Here is a 20,949-nt window from a genome sequence, read left to right on the forward strand (position 1 = left end):
AACAAAGATAGCAAGCTAGCTTCATTCAATCAAGATGTGTCTTACGAAACATACGTTAAATACGAAAACCAATTACAAACTGTAACCGTCCATTTACCATACATTGTTTGGGTTGTAGCAAAGAATATATATCACAAGAATGAGTAATCCGCGATTTTCCCTGTAACAGTAATATTGTCCATGTGGTAGGGCGCCGCCGCCATAAGTGTGGATGTATCTGGGATGTATACAACTTTTTGTGAAGGTTTCACTAATCAAAGGCTGGACCACCGGAGTATTTTTCGATGATAAAAATGTTATCAACTACATGCCAACATCATGTTAAATACTATTTGGATATTTAATTGTTCGTTTTATGCAATTTATTTAGTAAAAACTGCCGTATAAACAGTTTGCTTTATCAACCGGGCGCTACGATAGCGTGACCGGGCGTGTTGGTGTTTACGCGTTTTCACGAACGATAGTTTAATAATATTCCTATATTTAACTTGTTTCTGGTAAAACAAATAAATGTTAATAATATTTAACATTTTGTCCTATTAATAACATGTATTTTATACTAATTTATATCATAAAAACAATACTTAATTTACCGGACGTAGAGTAGTACACGGCAATGGTAAAGAATAGGCCGTGCTGAGTAACGATTCATTGATTTTTGGTGTTGCTGTGTTAGGCTTTTTTTGTGAACTAACTTAGCATGTTAGTAAATAATTGTCTGATGGAAAAAAAAAAGTGAATGTACACTAGTTTGTTAATAAATATGTATTATAAAATAGTTTACAATTGCAAAATATATTATCATAATTCTATTTAATGTGACATGTATAATATCTATTAAATCAAGTCTTATTTAGTATGTATACATCCGCCCTTATGAGGGCGGGCATCACTCTCTGGAGCTCTCTGTTACAAATTTCTCATGCAAAAATCGCGGAATACTCATTCTTGTGATATATATTCTTTGGTTGTAGGCATACAACTCTCTATTGATGAGTCCATACATTGTTTGGGTTGTAGGCCTACAACTCTCTATTGATGAGTCCATACATTGTTTGGGTTGTAGGCCTACAACTCTCTATTGATGAGTCCATACATTGTTTGGGTTGTAGGTCTACAACTCTCTATTGATGAGTCCATACATTGTTTGGGTTGTAGGCCTACAACTCTCTATTGATGAGTCCATACATTGTTTGGGTTGTAGGCCTAAAACTCTCTATTGATGAGTCCTACCAGAAACAAACTACGGATTATTCTTAATACTGTATAGGAACAAGGCCAACAGCCATAAGTCGCGTGCTCTCAGAAAAAAATGAACTTTCAAAAAGTAATGTACTTTAAAACTTTTCTGTTTCTCAAAACAGTTCAAAAAGTACAGAAAAGCGATAAAACGCATAGTGATACCGGACCGATAGACAAACCGACCGACCGACATAGTGAACTATGTTGGGCAAACGTTGATGGCGGCGTGTTGATCATGCATTCGAAAAGACGCGCGTGCAAATTTTCTTTTTCACGTGTTTTTTTCCTTTTGGATGATGTCGAAAATAATTATGGAGGCAGATGATGATATTATAGAAAAGGCATATCAATATATAATAACCGGTACTTATTCAGAAGATATCTCTGACAATGAAAAAAGAACAATTAAAAGAAAATCAGAACGAATTAATGTTCGTAATGGACAGATATTTTATCTAAAGAAAAAGGTACGTGTCCTATCAATACTACTGTACTAGCTAGAAAAATATAGTAGTCATATCAGGCGTCTTACGAAAATAACAAACAAAGGTAGTAAAACCACGTCTACGTACGTACCTGAAGCCTAGTTTACATAAAAGTGTTCAATATGCCACCGTACTAACTATATACACATAGAGAGAAAAAAGAGAAACAAAATACAAATTTGTTCAAATAACCCTTTTAAACGTGTTTTTATGTGGCCTGATTGTTGAATAACGGCTAGGCTAGTAGTGCTAGGTTACTATACCAGAGAAATTCGTTGGTTTTAGTGACCGGCTTAATTTCCTGTTTGAAAAGACAGATATTTTTAATTTTTGGATTTCAACGATCCTCATGAGCCTTGAAAATTCTTGGCCATTGCGTATATGTTATTATTAGTATTATTATTGATTATACAGTATTTAATAATAAATAATGTCCATTGATTACAGATTTCGCACACTGTGGCGAATGTCAGAAAATGACGAGGAAGTTGAGCATGGATAGACCAGAGCTGCATCCTATACTACAGTTAAATCTCCCTGGTACCACATATTTTGTGGGTCCATTACCTATATCAAATAATGGAATGTCATACATATTAATCCTATGTGATTATTTCACAAAATGGGTTGAAGCGGTTCCTGCCCCGAATAAACGTGCCAGCACAGTTGCGGACATTCGTTTCAAGGTAACATTTAAAATCAGTTAGGCTACTAATAATTATATTACTGCATCAAAATAAAAATGGGCTTTTATTGAATCTATTTTATTTAAATTTAAAATAACTTGTTTCGTCATATAATTCTCTCGACTTGCTTACACACAACGGTTTAGTAACACCATGTATGCGCCTGACGAGCTGCAGTTATCCGTATTCATTTTTTTTATAGTAGGCTTATTACAATATGTTGCGGAATGGGAAAAAATATATCAAGGCTTAGACAGGTACCATACGCATCCCTTTCCTTTATATTCTTTCCAAACGAGTGATATGCCTATATTTTTGTGTCATTATTTATGCGAATGGGCTTACCCAAAGTATTGACAACCGACCAGGGCAGAGAGTTTGTCAATGAACTCAATGATGAGCTCATGAAGAAATTGAACATTGAGCATCGTCTCGCCACACACCCTACCATCCACAGGTTGGTATATTACCTGCATTTACATCACCGTACATAGGATTGATTGCTTGAAGAATAAGCATATTAGTCGGACAAGCTGCAAAAGCGCAGTCTAGTAAGCGTGAATAGAATAAGCATATTAGTCGGACAAGCTGCAAAAGCGCAGTCTAGTAAGCGCATCAGCGATACATTTAGTCCGGTGGCATTAGGGGGGGGGGGGGGGGAGATATCACCACCCGAAAGGGGACAAATTGCCATACAACTTTTCTAGACCAGAATTTTCTGTAGATTACGAATATGGAAGGTAATCGATCAGGATAGGAAGCGTTTTCGAGATATAAGGGGTCAAAGTTCAAAATTGACCAATATAAAAACATGCTATATCTCTAGAAATTCTGGACGTAGTGGGATAATTTTGGTGTCAAATTGTTCACAATGTGTATGTCTATCGGACTTGATACATGCTTCACACTGACAGGACGTGTTGAAGTTAGCTCCAAGAAGGATCTTAAATTTGCATCAATTTCAACCCCTACTGATCTATCATTATACATAGAGGAAATAACAATGGCATCAACCGAAAAGAGAACAACAAGATCAAAGGGTAAATCAGCAAACGTGAAATCTAATGATGACATGGCCACGAAAAACCCAGGCCTCGAACCTGCTGCTGTACCCAATACGGTCGACCCGGAAGCGCGCGACCCTGAACCGACAACACCATTGTCAACAACGTTGCCCGAATTATCACCGTCTAAGGGGCCTAGCTCCATTCAACACATCTTAGCCGATGACCCTGAACTGGTTTCAATTGTAGCGTCAAGTATAAGCACCCATGTACTGTCATCTCCAGAATTATTACAAAAAATCATCAAAGCAATAATGTCTAATAAAGCACTTATATCTGCGATTAGTAAAGCCGTTCTTGATCAGGTAAGCGACATTGTTTACAGTAGTATTGCTATGGACAACGAGGTCATTACGGGCGATATTGACAATCTTCGTAGACGAAATGACGCATTCGAGGCAGAAAATCGTGCTTTGGCGGACAAACTGGACGACCTGGAGCAATACAGCAGACGAAACTGTCTGCTTCTGCACGGTGTCCCTGAGTCACGATACCCTAAAGAGGACACCGATGCGATAGCAATTGATGTAATCACATCCAGGATCTCCGAGGATGTTGAGATACGCGATATTGACCGTACACACCGTCTTGGCAAAAAGAAAACCGATCCTAAATCCAAACCACGACCAATTATAATCAAGTTTACCTCTTATCGCACGCGTCATGAAGTGTTTCGCAACAAACGATCATTAAAGAATAGCGGCTACTCAATAACGGAGAATCTTACATCTAAGCGCCTTCATCTGCTGCACGAAGCATCACGCAACGAAGCTGTAGAAGCTGCTTGGTCCATGGATGGGAGAATCACCTGTTTGCTGAAGAAGAACCAGAAAAAAGTGATCATCAGGTCTGAATCTGACATCCGACGCCTTTAGACGTAGTACTCTATTAATTTTGAGCACCGACAGCTAAGTACTCTTTATTACATCCACTAACTTGCCTATTGAACAAAGTTAACTATCACTCCATAATGACTTTCAAACGTTGACTTCTTATTTTGCAGGACACTCTGAAACTTTGTTGAACCTTAATTAACTTTCATTATAAACATTGCTAATCGATCCTTTATCATTTTTGCAATTTTTACTTTCATTCTTCATTTTTTTTTTTTTTACTCAAACTTTACCCTTATTTTTTATGCCTATTACTTGTATTATTATTTATCGTAGTCCTATACACAGGCCTATTGTCAAAAAAAGGTTGTCAATGACTTAATGTTAGCGGCAGTTTTTGGCGTTATCATAAGTACCATTATTATATGTTTATTAGTGTTATTGTTGTTTTATTTATATCATTTTTTTTTAATGGGCCAAATATTACCACTGATACTGACGTTACTGATATTTTCTTTGACTGACGTTACTGATATTTTCATTGATTGACGTAACTGATATTTTCATTGACATTATTGACTTTGATTATGTTATGTTTGTATTGTTTATATTATTATTTCTATTATTGATCTTATCCCTAATGTTATTACTGATGTTTATGTTCTATAATACATAATATTAACATTATTATTATCTTAACTATTACTTTTACCTATTTTATTGATACTATTATTTTATTGATGGGCCAAATATCAATATCTCTGATATTAACATCACTGATACTAATGTTATATTGGCGTTATTGATATCATCATTATTATGTTATGAAGTTGTATTTTTATTTACCATATTATTATTTTAATTCCTTTAATCCTTTTAACAACGTTTCCAAATATCATGTATTCCTATTTTCCGATCCTTATGTCTTGAGCTATATCCATTAGCACACCCCGGTCCTTAAGACCCGAAGGAATTTATTTTTCTTATTTGAATTATTTTTTCTTGACATCAATTTTTATTTTTCAATTTGAATTGTTTTTTATTGTTATACTTTTGTTTTTTGCATTGTACTATCATGTCTCATAACCACTGTAGATCAGATTGCAACACATCAAATTCCGACCGATTATCAAGTTTATTGTTTTCTCCATCTTCAATCAACCCAGATAACTTTACCTCCAATATTGACCCTGATTCACAATTTTTTTCAAATAGCAACATGAGCACCTCCCAATATTACGATCCTAATGAATTTTCTGTTAATACCACAAGTGAATGTTTCTCTACTATCCATTTTAATTCAAGGAGCATTTTAAAACATTTTGACGACATGAAACAGCTTTTAACATTACTAGATTTACCATTCGATGTAATTGGCGTAAGCGAAACATGGCTTAAGTACGATAATCCCTTGGTTCAACTCCCTAACTACCACTTTGTCTCCAATCACCGAACTCATAAAGACGGCGGTGGGGTTGCCATGTATATTCGTGATGGTCTTCAATTTGCTACAAGACATGATCTTCATCTCCATCCCTCTATTTGCGAATCCATTTTTATTGAGATTAATAGACCTAACTCTAAAAACATTGTCATTGGTACAGTATATAGATCACCATCCCTTGACCCTCTTCAATTTACGAACGAACTTGAATCTGTCTTATCAAAACTATCAAGAGAAAACAAAATTGTGTACATTCTCGGAGACTTCAATATTGATATCCTCAAATATGAATCAGACAACGATGCCCAATACTTTGTTAATTCCTTATTTAGCAATCACTACCTTCCCCGCATTCACAGACCATCTCGTATTACCAAAACTACAGCTACCCTGTTAGACAATATCATAAGCAATCAAATTGACTTTCCAAACATGAGTGGACTATTTTACAGTGACATCTCTGACCATCTCCCAGTGTTTAATATTTCATTTTTGTCCAATGTTACTACTAGCTCAAACAGGGAAGATAAATCGGCTTTTAGGAGAATTAATCCCTCTACATTAGAACACTTCCGTCAAGAAGTGGCTTCTCAACAGTGGACCAATGTATTTTATAACCAGGACCCCGATATAGCATACAATTACTTTGAAAACACACTAAAGTCCCTTTACGACAAAAACTTCCCCCTCCAATACAACACTAAAAAAGACAAAAAAATAAAATCATGGATGTCTGACGGCTTGCTCAAATCTATAAAATATAAGCAGAAATTATATGCCAAATTTCTTCACCGTCCGACTCCCATAAATGAAAAAGCTTATAAACTATACCGCAATAAATTGAATTCTGTAATCAAAATTTCTAAAGCTAATTACTTCCAAAATATATTTCACAAACATAAAAATGATATCAAGGCAACTTGGAAGACAATTAATTCTCTGATTAACAAAAACAACAGCAAACAACAATCCAATACTCGCTTTAACTGCGATGGCGAATTGACCGAAGATCAGGAGAAAATTTCTAATGCCTTTAATAAATACTTTGTCGAAATTGGCCCCACCCTTGCAAACCAAATTCCCCGTGTTACCAAATCATTCAAAGAATTCTTACCGAATCCAAATCCAAATTCAATATTTCTTAACCCAGTTGATGAGTCTGAAATAGTCAAAATAATAACTTCTTTTGAAAATAATAAATCTCCAGGTATTGATGACTTTCATACCAAGGCCATTAAATACATTGCTGACCTGATTTCCCTTCCCCTGTGTCATATTTTTAATCTTGCTTTATCCAGCGGTGTGTTCCCAGAGAGGATGAAGCTAGCGCGCGTTACCCCTATTTACAAATCTGGTCCAAAATCTGATCTTTCTAATTATCGACCCATCTCCATTCTATCCATTTTTTCAAAAGCCCTGGAAAGAGTAATTTATGACCGAATATTTTCATTTATTACCAAATTCAACATACTTTTCAACAGACAATACGGTTTCAGAAAGGGACACAACACGTCAATGGCTCTCATCGACCTGACAAATAAAATTATAGACGCTTTCGAAAACCGCCATCTTGCAATCGGCATTTTCATAGACCTTTCCAAGGCTTTTGATACTATTGACCACAGTATTCTTCTACACAAATTATCTCACTATGGAATCCGTGGATCTGCAATTAATCTCTTAAATAGTTACCTCTCCAATCGTGCCCAATGTACCAAATACTCTCACTCCATATCCACTTTTAGTCCTATCACATGCGGCGTCCCTCAAGGATCTCTACTTGGCCCCCTCTTATTTATTCTATACATCAATGATATTCACTTCTCTTCAAAGCTCCTTAATTTTTTCCTTTATGCTGACGACACTACTGTTCTTTATTCTAACAAAAATGTCCAATCCTTATTCAATACAGTCAACTCCAATTTGATAAATTTGTCCCAATATTTTGCAGCTAATAAACTTTCTCTTAATCATAAAAAATGTAGCTTCATCCTCTTTGGGACCCCACAACTATTAAAATCTATTGACTTATCAGCCAACAGAATTACCATTGACAACCATGATATACCTTGTGTTCAATCAGCTAAGTTTTTAGGTGTAGTTATGGACAGCAATCTAACATGGAAAAATCATATTAAAGAAGTAGAGAATAAAACTTCCAAAAGCGTTGGTATCATTTCTAGGTTATCCTCATTTGTACCCCTTAATATTCTTCGAACCCTTTACTGCTCCCTCATTCTTCCCTATTTGAGCTACTGTAACATTGTCTGGGCCAATACTTACGTATCCAACCTCAGTAAACTGCAAATTATACAAAAGAAGGCTATCAGGATTATATCTGGCGCTCCACCGCGGTCCCATTCTTCCCATTTATTTTCCAAACTTAATCTCCTCAAACTCATTGATATAAACATAATGCAACAAGGCAAATTTGTATTCTCCGCCCTGCATTCCACTTCTCCAAATCATTTAAACAATATGTTTATTCCGAATTTTTCTATTCACAATTACCCTACACGTTCTAGAACTAATATACACATACCTATCCACAACACCAATTATTTTCAAAACAGTATTAGATACTCCGGTCCATCAATGATGAACAGTTTACCACCCCCAATTACAAATGCTGTTTCAATTTCTTTATTTTCCAAAAAATTAAAACAACACCTAATGTTAAAGTATTAAAAAGACAACAATCGAATGTCGCAATTTGATTTATGCTGCTGAACATTGATCTACTGTGGTTTTTGAGTTTTATTTTCTGATTCTACAATTTGATTGATCTATTTTTTATCAATTTATTTATTTATTTATTTATTTATTTTATTTATTTTTTTTTAATTAATTAATTAATTTATCTATTTTTTATTTTTCCTTTTCTGTGCGTTTTTTTGTCTTGTTTGTTTCTCTTTATTTCCACTCTTATTCAATTATCCATTTTATTTGCATAGGCATACCCAGCACAAGATTTCCTCATCTTCTCGGGATTATGCCTTCCTCCATAGCCAATTTTCTTAAATTCACTTTTCTGTTGTTTTATCCAACAAACATCTATTTCATTTTTTATATTCCTTACCATTTTTGTTTATTATTTTGTACTGTATTGCTATGGAGGAAAATAAATGTCTTTTGGAATGAAATGAAATGAAATGAAGGACATTGATGCCGATGTTTCTTCGTTGCCCTGTAAAGTTAATGACTGTGCTTCTTTTCTGATTAAATGTGATGCAGTGCATATAAGTGATGTCTATGATACAGAACTATGGCCATTGAATGCAATAATAAGACGGTATTATGATACAAGAAACACTAAACGTGATGATGGAGGATGGTCCTAACCTAACATTATCCAAGCTGAGGTGTGTTTCCTATAACTGTAAGTCATTTAAATCACGCAAAAAAGAAGTTTACGATTTATGCAATGACAATGATATTGTAGCCATACAAGAACATTGGCTTACTGATGATGAATTGTTCATACTTAAGTCTTTTCATGTTGATTTTGATTGTGTTAGTGTTTCACAGGTCTGCAGTTCTGATGGTGTACTATTGGGTCGCCCTTATGGTGGGGTAGCAATTTTTTACAGAAAGAAGTTATCTAATTTTATCTCTTGCATTGATTTTAATGACAAAAGATTGATTGGGATCACAATAGGAAAAGGTTCTAATGTATCCCTTCTTATTAATGTTTATCTTCCCTATGACGATAATGCTGATAATTTCATTGAGTTTGTTCATTATCTAGGTAAAATTCAAACGATTATTAATGAATTTCACAGCAACAAAGTTGTAGTTTGCGGTGACTTTAATGCTGACATAAATAGGAAATTTGGCAAAGAGCTTGAAAACTTTGTCTCTGAAAACGATTTGATACTGTCAGATTTATCTTACTTAGGTTTTGATTCAGATAACTTTACATTTTTAAGTGAATCCCATGGAACCACTAGTTGGTTGGATCATATTGTGTGCACACATGGAGCCAATGCTTGTGTAACTAAAGTAGATATTTTGTATGATATTTTGGGATCTGATCATTTCCCTTTGTTATTTGAATATTCAATCTCTCTAGGCATACAACAATGTAAAGGTGCTAAGAATGAAAGTGAATCTAAACATGACTACGTTAACTGGGCTAAAGTTAAGGCCGCTGATATTGAGCACTATGCTACATGTACTGAATATTAATCATTGGGCCAAACATTATGAGATTTTGTTTAACTGTGTGGATAACACGACTCATAAAGCATTTGTAGAGGAGACTCTAGAATACTGTCCGCCTGAGATTGGTATTAATGTCACTCCTGATCTTGTATCTAATTGCATTGATAAACTTTCTGTAGGAAAATCACCCGGACGTGATGGTTTGGGTGGTGAACATCTTAAATATGGTAGTAAACGACTTAATATCCTATTGAGTTTATGCTTTAATGCTATGCTGTGTCATGGTCATGTAACTAAAGATCTTGTTAAGTTAAAGTTATTCTAGTGCCGATTGTTAAGAGTAAATCAGGTGATATTACTAATAAGAATAATTATAGACCTATTGCTTTAGCGTCTGTATTATCTAAGGTGTTTGAATCTATTTTGATCAGTCATTGTGGTAACTCATTGGAATCCAATGACTACCAATTTGCATTTAAAGCGAAACACTCGACTGATACGTGTATCTTTGTTTTAAAACATGTAATTGACTACTACAATAGAAATGGTAGTCCAGTTTTTGCCTGCTTTCTGGATGCCAGTAAGGCTTTTGATCGAGTCAATCACTGGACTCTTTATAATAAGCTCATTAACAATGGTATTAATCTTTGTATTGTTAAATTGCTCAAATGTTGGTATGAGAAACAGAGTTTTGTGATACGTTGGGGAAACTCTGTTTCAAATCCATTTACAGTATCCAATGGAGTTAGACAGGGTGGGGTTATGTCCCCTCTCCTTTATAACATATATATTAGTACTCTAAATTGTAGACTAAGTGGTTTGTGTCAGGGTTGCCAATGTAGAAACATTATCTTGAATCATCTTAGTTATGCGGATGATCTTGTTCTACTTGCTCCTTCTGGTCTCCAGCTATTGATACATGTTTGTGAAGAGTTTTCGCAAGAGAATGATGTTTTATTTAATGATAAGAAATCTTTTTGTATGCGTTTCTGTCCTCGTACTTGCAAACTTGAAGGTAATTCTATTACTAAACTTTTTGGTAAAAAACTTGCTTATGTTGAGAAAGGTACCTATCTTGGTCATATTCTTATGTGTGATTGCAGTGATGAGGCCGACATTCAAAGTCAGTACAGGTCTTTGTGTATTAGAAGCAACTCACTCAATCGTAAATTTATGAAATGCTCTACCAATGTTAAATGTTGTCTCTTTAGATCTTACTGTATTAATATGTATTGTGCAGCCCTTTGGTGTAACTATCGTATGAAGAATATTAGATCTCTTAATGTATGCTACAATAATGCTCTGCGCCGTATACTTAATGTCTCTAGAAGTAGTAGTGCCAGTGCAATGTTTATTGAACATGGTGTTCCTTCCTTTAACGAGTACATGCGAAAATCTACCTATAGTTTCATGCAACGTATGTTGAATAGTGGTAACATCCTTGTTGCTTGTGTTTGCAAACATATGCTCCATAACTCCAAAATGTATTGTAGATGGAGAAGCATTCTATATACTTAAGTTTAGTTTTATGGTTTATAAGTTTATTAATATGGATGATATTTCCGAAATAAAATGAAATTGAAATTGAATTGAATTGAATTGTTTATATTAGCTTTAACAGAACTTTCTTTGTAAAATTGACCGGAAACACCATTGTTAACAATTTTGACCTTTGACCTCTTTTTGCTATATCTAAGTAACGACAGGTCGGAGAGAATTAAAAATAGGAGCAAATTGTTCCCAAGATATACATTTATATTCAGTGTAACAGATGATATTGCTTGAAAATGACCGGAAGTGTGGTTATTAACCTTTGACATAATTGAATAAGGTTATAAAAACATAAATTAATAAATATTTGTCGTAAGGAGCCAATTTTGGTGTCAAATTGTTCACAATATATATGTTTATACTTGCCATAATGCAACATATTTTTCAAAAAGTGACTGAAACACCTATTTTTCTGTAATTTTAACCTTTGACCTGTTTTTCTCATCTAAATAACGACATGGCATAGAGATTTCTAACGGCAAATTGTTTATAATAGATATTTTTATTCAATCTAATAGTGTGATTATTGCTTTGAAATCCTGTACATAAGAGCCTATCAGGGCGGATTTAATTCAAAGAGGTGTGGAAGGGGAATAATACTATTACTTTCAGAAATATTTGAGCAATTTCAATCAGGTATCCATGTATCTCTAATAAACGGAATGTACGGCTCATAGAGAATTCAGAAGTTACCCTTGGTTCATTTTGGCAAATCCATATGGGTTCCTTTTAAAAGGATTGAGGGGGCACAGACAGGCTTTTCCCATGGCTTAATATTGGAACCTACAGTTTTAGTTACCCGATATATTTCTAACACAGTAACTTATGTAGCCAAATGCATTGATCCGATACAGGGGCCAAATGTAGAACTGAACATACAGTAGAGAACCACAGAAGGGTCTAAATAGATGACCTGCTGTTGTTTTATTTTAGGCAAATCCATAAGTGTTCCTTAAGGATCGAGAGTGCACAGGCAACTTTATTCCATGTGCCTGTCTATATAAACCCACAGTATCACCCATTATATTTCCATTATGGGGCTTAATGTCCATCCATGGAGGACCGGCCCTTGGGTTAATTTGGACAAATCCATAAATTTTCCATAAGGATCGAGAGTGCACAGGCAGCTTTATTCCATGGTTCTGTCTGTCTATATAAACCCACAGTGTCACCCCTTATATTTCCATTATGGGGCTTAATGTCCATCCATGGAGAACGACCGGCCCTTGGGTTAATTTGGACAAATCCATAAAATGTTCCTTATGGATGATCGAGGGTGCACAGGGATATGTATTATATCTCTATGAACCCACATTTTCACCCTACATACATTATTTCCAGGGTCTCTTGTAGCCCCACATAGAGAACCCCGAAAGGTCCATGAAGGATCGGCCCTTGGGTTCATTTGGGCAAATCCATAAATGTTATTTAAAGATTGTGGGTGCACGTTTAGTTTTATTCCATAGTTCATCTATGAACTATTTACCCCATATTAATTTCTAATACAGGGCCTTATGTAGCACACCACATAGAGATCCCAAAAGGGTCCTTAGAGGGTTCATTCGGGCAAATCCATATGGGTTATTTTAGAATCCTTTGTGTACAGGAAACTCTTTCCTGTATGGGCCAAACTATCTGTGGCTATATAAAAATTGTGGTCTGTCTGTGTAGTGAGTTGTGGATTGAGTTTGGCCACCTGGATCTGCCTATGCCCGCCCTATCCTGTACGAATTGGTATTCTCTGGTTCTGATGAATAGTAGTTTATTTTCCAAAAACGAATATTATAGCCCTAATAAATGCAACTGTATAGTGGCAAATCATTGAAGGTCAGCGCAACATTTTAACATCATAACATTTTAATCGTCATAACATTAATTTTATTATTTATTTTACAGTATTTTATTAATACATTTAAAATAATGCGCACTAGAAAAAATATAAAAATACCATAACTTCACTGATCAAATAACGTGATTACATTTATGAACATCGATCTCATAGTTTGAATAACTTTGCATTATTTAGTATATCATTTGTTCAAATGTTGACCTTTGACCTATGTCAACTTGTGTAATGATAAATGTGCTCCTTTGATTGTGTATGATTGATAGATGTCTTAACAGAATGATAAAACATAACATTTTGTCTTAAATGTTAGTTTTTATTTGGTTTTAAATGCAAATTGTGTGATTGGTCAATATTGACATTTGACCTTTAATTGCAAAGTATTTGTTTTATAAGGCGACTGAATAACACCATACAATACCTATAACCATACAAATGTATTAAAAGACCAAATTGAACTTTAATAAATTGGTTATAATACATATGTATATTATAATACATTGTTATAATTGGTCAATTTTGAACTTTGACCCCTTATCTCTTCCTATTCGCTTCCTATCCTGATCGAAGTCTGATTTGATTAAATACAGTATTATAATCATATTAATCAAAATTATAATGAATAACATAACTTTACTAATCAAATAATTTGATTACTTGTAAAGCCATCAATATCATAGTTTGGACAACTTTGCATTTATTTGTTAACTAATACGCGTATTAAAATGTTGACCTTTGACCTTATGTCAACTGATGAAATTGACCTTATGTCAACTGATGAAATGATGTATTCGCTCTTTTACATTTCGTATGATTGATTAACAGGATGAGAAAACATCCAATTTTTATTATTAAATATTAGTTTTTAGTTGGTTTTATAGGTACGTTCTATGATTGGTCAATATTGACATTTGACCCTTAATCACAAAGGATTTTCTTTTCATCAGGTGATTGAATAGACACTTATAATCATAAAAATGTAATAAAAGACCAAATTGTGCTTCAATAAATTTGTTATAATACATATACATAATACATTGTTGTAATTGGTCAATTTTGAACTTTGACCCCTTATATCTCGAAAACGCTTCCTATCCTGATCGATTACCTTCCATATTCGTAATCTACGGAAAATTCTAGTCTAGAAAAGTTGGATGGCAATTTGTCCCCTTTCGGGTGGTGATTCCCCACTCCTGCCACCGGACTAATTGTGTCTCCAATCAATACCCCATTCCTTTTTCGATAAACGTTGCAGATGACGTTCATCCATGCGCAGCCTAGGCTAAAAACATGTTATGTCACTAAGCAAATTGTAATTATTAGGCATATTATTATTATTTGCGACCAGTATGCATACGATCCACACCCATTCAGCGCCTTTCTCCAAAGATGATGAGTGGCACGACCACGTCGATACCTGCGTGTTTGCCTCTAACATCGTTCGAGCTAATGTCCTCCCCCCACCAATCACATTACCAGTTGACGTCGCGGTTGACAGCACAGCAACAGAGGAAATCCTGTAGAAGTATAATGATTCTGAGAAGATGCCAGCGGTACGATTGATCAGCGACTAAAGGATCGGCAGAAATTACTAGAAGAGGCCAAGACCAACATTGAACAGGCCCAAGATAAGCAAAAAATACAATAGAGAAAGTATGCCCGTCCTAACATGTTATTGATTTAGATTCGGTGAGTACACCAGTCCACAGAAGCCAATTGTATGGATAGACGACGGGGCAGTTTAGCTGAGTGTGGATGACAGAGAAATATTAGAGAGTTCAACCCGTTGGTTAAACTCAAGCATCATTAATGCGTCGCAAACGATATTAAAACTGTAGTTTGGAGTACCTGGATTCCTGGATGTTGAACAAGGATCAATTTCTGGATTTAATATTGATGGAGGTTGGTTGGTGTTATTGATTTAGATTCGGTGAGTACACCAGTCCACAGAAGCCAATTGTATGGATAGACGACGGGGCAGTTTAGCTGAGTGTGGATGACAGAGAAATATTAGAGAGTTCAACCCGTTGGTTAAACTCAAGCATCATTAATGCGTCGCAAACGATATTAAAACTGTAGTTTGGAGTACCTGGATTCCTGGATGTTGAACAAGGATCAATTTCTGGATTTAATATTGATGGAGGAGAATTTATACAAATATTACATGGAAGTGGACACTGGCTGACTGCCAGTACTATTGGTACTGTTCACCCCAATGTCGTGTTATACGCCGACCGTGCATATTCTATGCCTCCATCTGACATTAAGAAACAGATAGCCTCACTGCTAATGACGAAACATCCAAGAATGTCAATAAAAATATAAAGATACACAGATGCAGTCTGGTGGAAACGACTGTGGTCTTTTCGCTATTGCGTACCCCACAACTCTTTGCTTAGGAAACAATCCTGGAAGATTTTTTTTCAACCAGACCGAGATGAGACGACACCTTAAACGTTGTTCCAAGTGTGGAATATTCTCGATGTTCCCAATACAAACAATCAGAAGGGCAAACAGGTATAAAGCAGAAACACGGATAAAAGTTTATTGCTACTGCAGAATGCCATAGGTTGCAGGAGAACGCATGGTGTAATGTGGTAAAAATGCCAGGAATAGTACCACTTTAGTGTGTTAAGAAGTTTTAAAACAAAATCAGAAAAAATGCCCCGTGGTTCTGTGAAATATGTTAAATCAACTCAGAACAAATAACCATGAGTTCGTAAAAATATCAGTTAATTGTTAAGTTTCATTAAATTGCTGAAGAAAACTATCTGTTAAAAATTGCATGTTCAAATTCAAATCAGGAAAGATGATACGTGGTTCTGTAGTTGATCAACTTCACAAATAAATAATGTTAAGTAGTTAACAATTAAGTTTGATTAAATTGGTGAAGAAGAAAACAGCTTTCTTAAGAATTGTTTAAAATTCAAATCAGGAAAGATGATAGGTGGTTCTTTAGTTGATCAACGTTACAAATAAATAATGTTAAGTTAACAGTTGAGTTTCATTAGATTGTTCAAGAAAACAGACTGTGTTCAGAATTTCAAGATGATCCGTGGTTATGTGAAAAATGTTAGATCAACTTATGTTATCTGAATTCAATTTTGAATTTAATTCTGAATTTAAATTGCTGAAGAAACATAAAGAACATTTATACACAGTACAAATAACCAGTGAGTGTTCGTAATAAAGATGACAAGACAAAATGCGTTGGTTTATAAGAATATACAGGCCTATGTCGATACCGTATAGTCAGAGTGCTAAATAAAAATGGGGATACTATATAATAATGACTGTACTCATCCTGTAGTCATATTGATAATAATAGATGCCAGAAATCTGTTCACTTTTGTAGGAGAGTCCAGAACTAGAGACCATAAACGGAAAATGAATAAAGACATATCTCATCTAAGAATTAGACAAAAGTTCTTTACTCAAAACATATGCATTGTCTGGAACAAATTACCGTCAACCGTCATAGAATCTGACTCAATCAACCAGTTCAAGTCAAGACTGAAAAAACACTTCTTTCTGCAAGTTTGCCCCCTATAGTAGACAAGATAATATATACAAACACGTCGAGGGACACACAAGCTTTGGCTTTATAAGTCTCAACATCAAGTAAATCAAGTAAATCAAAAATCCTGCACACCTTCCAGAGGGTGATTCAAATATTTCATTTGGATACTCGATCCCAGCAACAAGTCTTTAAACTGTGCACCAGGGGAGTTTTTGAAGTTTAGTTAAAATTCTTCCCACCAGTACAATTTCGGTTTGATACCACATCCGAAGTGCAAAGGACTAATGCACTTGTCAATTGTATGACCCACTATACGACCCCCGGGAGAGGTGCGTCATTTGTCCGATGTGCGTCATACCTTATGAATACCATGACGCACCCATGCGTCAATAATGTGACTTACCTTTAGGTGACCATGACGCACCCATTTTGACGCACTGTGACCATGTTTTTTATGATATTTTGGGTGGTAAAGTGACGGACATTGACACACCATTGGTCATTGATTTGACGTACCATCTAGGTTTTTTGACGCACCCCTGCGTCAGTAATTATTTGTAAATGACACACCAATGACGCACCTCTCCCGGGGGTCGTATAGTGGGTCATACAATTGACAAGTGCATAACATACACAGTACACTTCCGGTTATTAAAACCGTGCATGGATGTCCATACAGAATACGTACAGTGTTATTTTTATCAATATAAAATATTAATTACCAGTACAATTGCGGTCATTGTGACTATAACAAACTCTTTCTTATTTGCGACCAATTTGGCGCACCATATGTAGAAGTAAATACAATGTATCCTCCTCTCCCATCCCATTCCATGAACTTCAATCAGCCTCAGCAGCAGCAAGCAACAACACAAACAAATGCTCACCAGATAGACAAAAAATAAATGGCAAGTTACTAAAACATAGTTGAAATAATATTAAAACACATTTAATTATCTTAAATTATCTCATTTTTACTAGCAATAGTGATCAACCTACTGCGTATGCCTAGGCCTAGATGGTAGGCCTAAAAAAGGTCCTGAATAGCGGGGATACCCAGGTAGCGGGACGGTTCGGTCCTGAGACGATTCGGCCCTGGGCTGGGACGATTCGGCCTGGGACTAGTCGGCCCATTTATCGGCTTTGATATGCATTTTTAAGCATAAATAAGCCCTTTTTTCAAACTTTGTTTTCAGAGAGACTATGGGGGAGGCCTAGTACTACTACAGAAAATGATGCAATAAGATAATTACAAATTTGGAGGGCCTAAAACATTGCCGAAAATTATCCTTTTTTAAGCCACGCAAACGATGGAAACAATTACGCCCTCTGTTGGCCGTTTTTGGCGAAATAAATATCAATAAATGGTTAGTTGAAACAACTTTAAAAACTTGATAAATACCCAAAAATTGTCTATTAACAATCATTGGTTTAATGAGACATTTTTGGGCCGAAAATTTCAGGGCTGAACCGAATCGTCCCGGATTCAAGGCCCAGAAGGTTTACAGGTCTAAGTATGGTCTAAATTAAACAATTTTTGCTTATTATGTGTATTTCTAGTAAATATTTAAACACGTAGTAAACTTGTATTAATAAGGGCAAGAGGCGGATCACTCTCATTTGAAACTGATTTATTTAACAATAAGGGTAATCAGCAAATATGCATTAGTCAATAGGCCATGTTGCGTAACGCATCAATCAAAGCTACAAGCTCTGTGGAAAATCGTCGCGACCAAAAATAAACAAAGATTTCAAACCACGAGTATACATTATGCATGATGCTAATTAGGATTGTTTACAATTCGTCACGGTTGAGAAGGTGTTTTCACACAGATCGCGAGGAAGTTTTATGATTATGCACACAGAGTAGCCAAACAAGCGCGTTGCATTATGAGATATGTTTTGATTGAAAACTTTGACTGGAAGTCAAAGTTAGTTTTGGAACAAAAAAAAGTCTGTATTTCAGTTAAATGATTATTTACTAATTTTTGGTGAAAGTTAATTATTAACTATTAACTATTATGATACTTCAAAATGACCCACTTTTTTTCAAAATCTTTTTATTTTATTTTTTTGGAATTAGTCAAGTACATCTTTAACAAATCTGGGATTGTAGTTGTAGATCTTCAAGGAAAAGGACTTCACATTGTAATGTGACACTTGTAATCATTAAGTGATACAGTAATCAACACACAGATATTCTGTTACTCCTATTTAGATCAACTTTTTTTTTCTATTTATTCTTCTTTCTATCCACCCTATTTTTGTGTGTTGCATTTCTCTAAAACAAGTTCAAATCTAGTAATGTATTCTGTCTGATAATTGATGCTGCTGTGCCACCACTATTTATACCAATCTTTAATTCTGTATTTCCCTAATCCGAAACTATTTTTAATTGTTACAAAAATTTTATTTATGCTCCCAGGGTTTTTCTTTTAACCAAATAAATTAAAACAAAGTTGAAAACATTAATCCACTGTTTTTGTGTTTAACTGTGTAAGGGTTTACAGGTCATTCCACTTCAATTCAACAAAAGAAAATTACATCATCATGTCATCGATTTCATTTAAGTTGGGTACACAAAGAACCCCTAAGCCAAAATGCCAAATTCCATTTTGTTTTTCAGTGACATCAGTACCAAATTCAAAGAAAATCTACTGTATGATAGATTAGATTTGACGATATACTGTAAACTAATTTAGTTAAAAATTTAGGTAAAATGATATCTTGTAATTACTTCTTTTCTTTTTTTATAGCAATAGTACAATGGCATTCAGAAGATCACTGGTTTTCTTAAACATCAAGCCAAATTCACTAACAATTTCAAACAGAGTTTGTAACTATTTCTCGACAGAATATGATGCTATTATTGATAAGTACTATACAAAATGCAGTATAAAACAATCAAAACCCAACAAATATTCAATGTATACTCCGAATCTCTCCGTATCATTTCGAAGGATGTGTACCTCAAGAATTCAACTTCAACAAAATGACAGAATCCAAGATGCAGCTTGTATATACTTGTAAAGTATGTCAGACACGCAATACAAAAACAATTTCAAAGCAAGCATACAGCAATGGTGTTGTGATTGTGAAGTGTACTGGCTGTGAGAAAAACCATCTGATTGCTGATAATTTGGGGTGGTTTAAAGATGTAAAGGGCAGGTAATGTAATTTCGCAACTGTAAATTGAACCCAAAAAATAATGATTGTAATAATTGAATAATATAAAAAAAAAGAACATAAACTTAATTAAAGATTATGATGAATCACATCACGTAGCAAAACTGGAGTTTACACACAACAGGGCATCAACACCTGTATTTTAATGTGATGGGAGTTCGAGTGTGTGTAAACTGTATAGTTTTGTTACGTAATAAAGAAAATTACAGTAACGAAATAAAATATAATTTTGGCAGTGGAACACTGTTATTCTGAACCTACTGCGCAATTAATTAGGTGTGCACCTGCATCCACTCTAGACTATCTATCAATAAAGTTTGAATTAGATAAATTAAGATGCAGTGAGCTACTTGATGAATTTAGATTTTTTATTATTTTTTTTTACAAAAATTTTAGAAACATAGAAGAAATTCTGGCTAAAAGGAATGAGGAAGTCAGGAGAATTACTTACAATGAAACAATAGAACTGACTAAAGATGACATTCTTGATAATAATGGTTTGTGTAACAAGGAACAACAAAAGCTAGCACAAGTAGATGAACATTTGGATGGACCGCCCTCACAAAACAAATAAATTTGGAAGAATGTAATTTTTATTTAGAAAAAGATAAGCGTTGCACATACAAAAAATAAATAGTTTGCACATTTCATATACTACTATATATATAATGATGGCAAAAACAGGACTGTAAACTCGCATTTTTGTCAATTTTTTATAAATTTAAATGTGGATAAAGTTTCCAAACAACCTTGAACAATTTCAGGTCTCGGATATCATTAATTTTTAAATAGTTTAATTTTCTCCACAAATGAACGCGTTTTGCATTGGAGTTGACAATCTAGCCTTCAGCTTTTTATATCAAATATTATTACCACCATAAAAAGGCTACATAAACTAATTAAAAATTATTATTAAGATACTGTAAAT

At 34.7% G+C, this 20,949-nt stretch overlaps 1 protein-coding gene across 1 annotated transcript; it reads left to right on the forward strand.

The window, feature by feature from the left end:
* The first annotated feature begins 8,646 nt into the window (after positions 1–8,646).
* On the forward strand, positions 8,647–20,633 carry LOC144842705 (DNL-type zinc finger protein-like). The gene is made up of 3 exons (XM_078699239.1): positions 8,647–9,133; positions 19,592–20,003; positions 20,418–20,633. Exons 2-3 carry the CDS (start codon positions 19,828–19,830, stop codon positions 20,593–20,595), a joined length of 354 nt encoding a protein of 117 aa, XP_078555365.1. The 5' UTR covers positions 8,647–9,133; positions 19,592–19,827; the 3' UTR covers positions 20,596–20,633.
* Positions 20,634–20,949: the final 316 nt, after the last annotated feature.

This window comes from Antedon bifida, chromosome 5, assembly GCF_963402885.1.
Source record: "Antedon bifida chromosome 5, ecAntBifi1.1, whole genome shotgun sequence".
NCBI classification, from domain to species: domain Eukaryota; kingdom Metazoa; phylum Echinodermata; class Crinoidea; order Comatulida; family Antedonidae; genus Antedon; species Antedon bifida.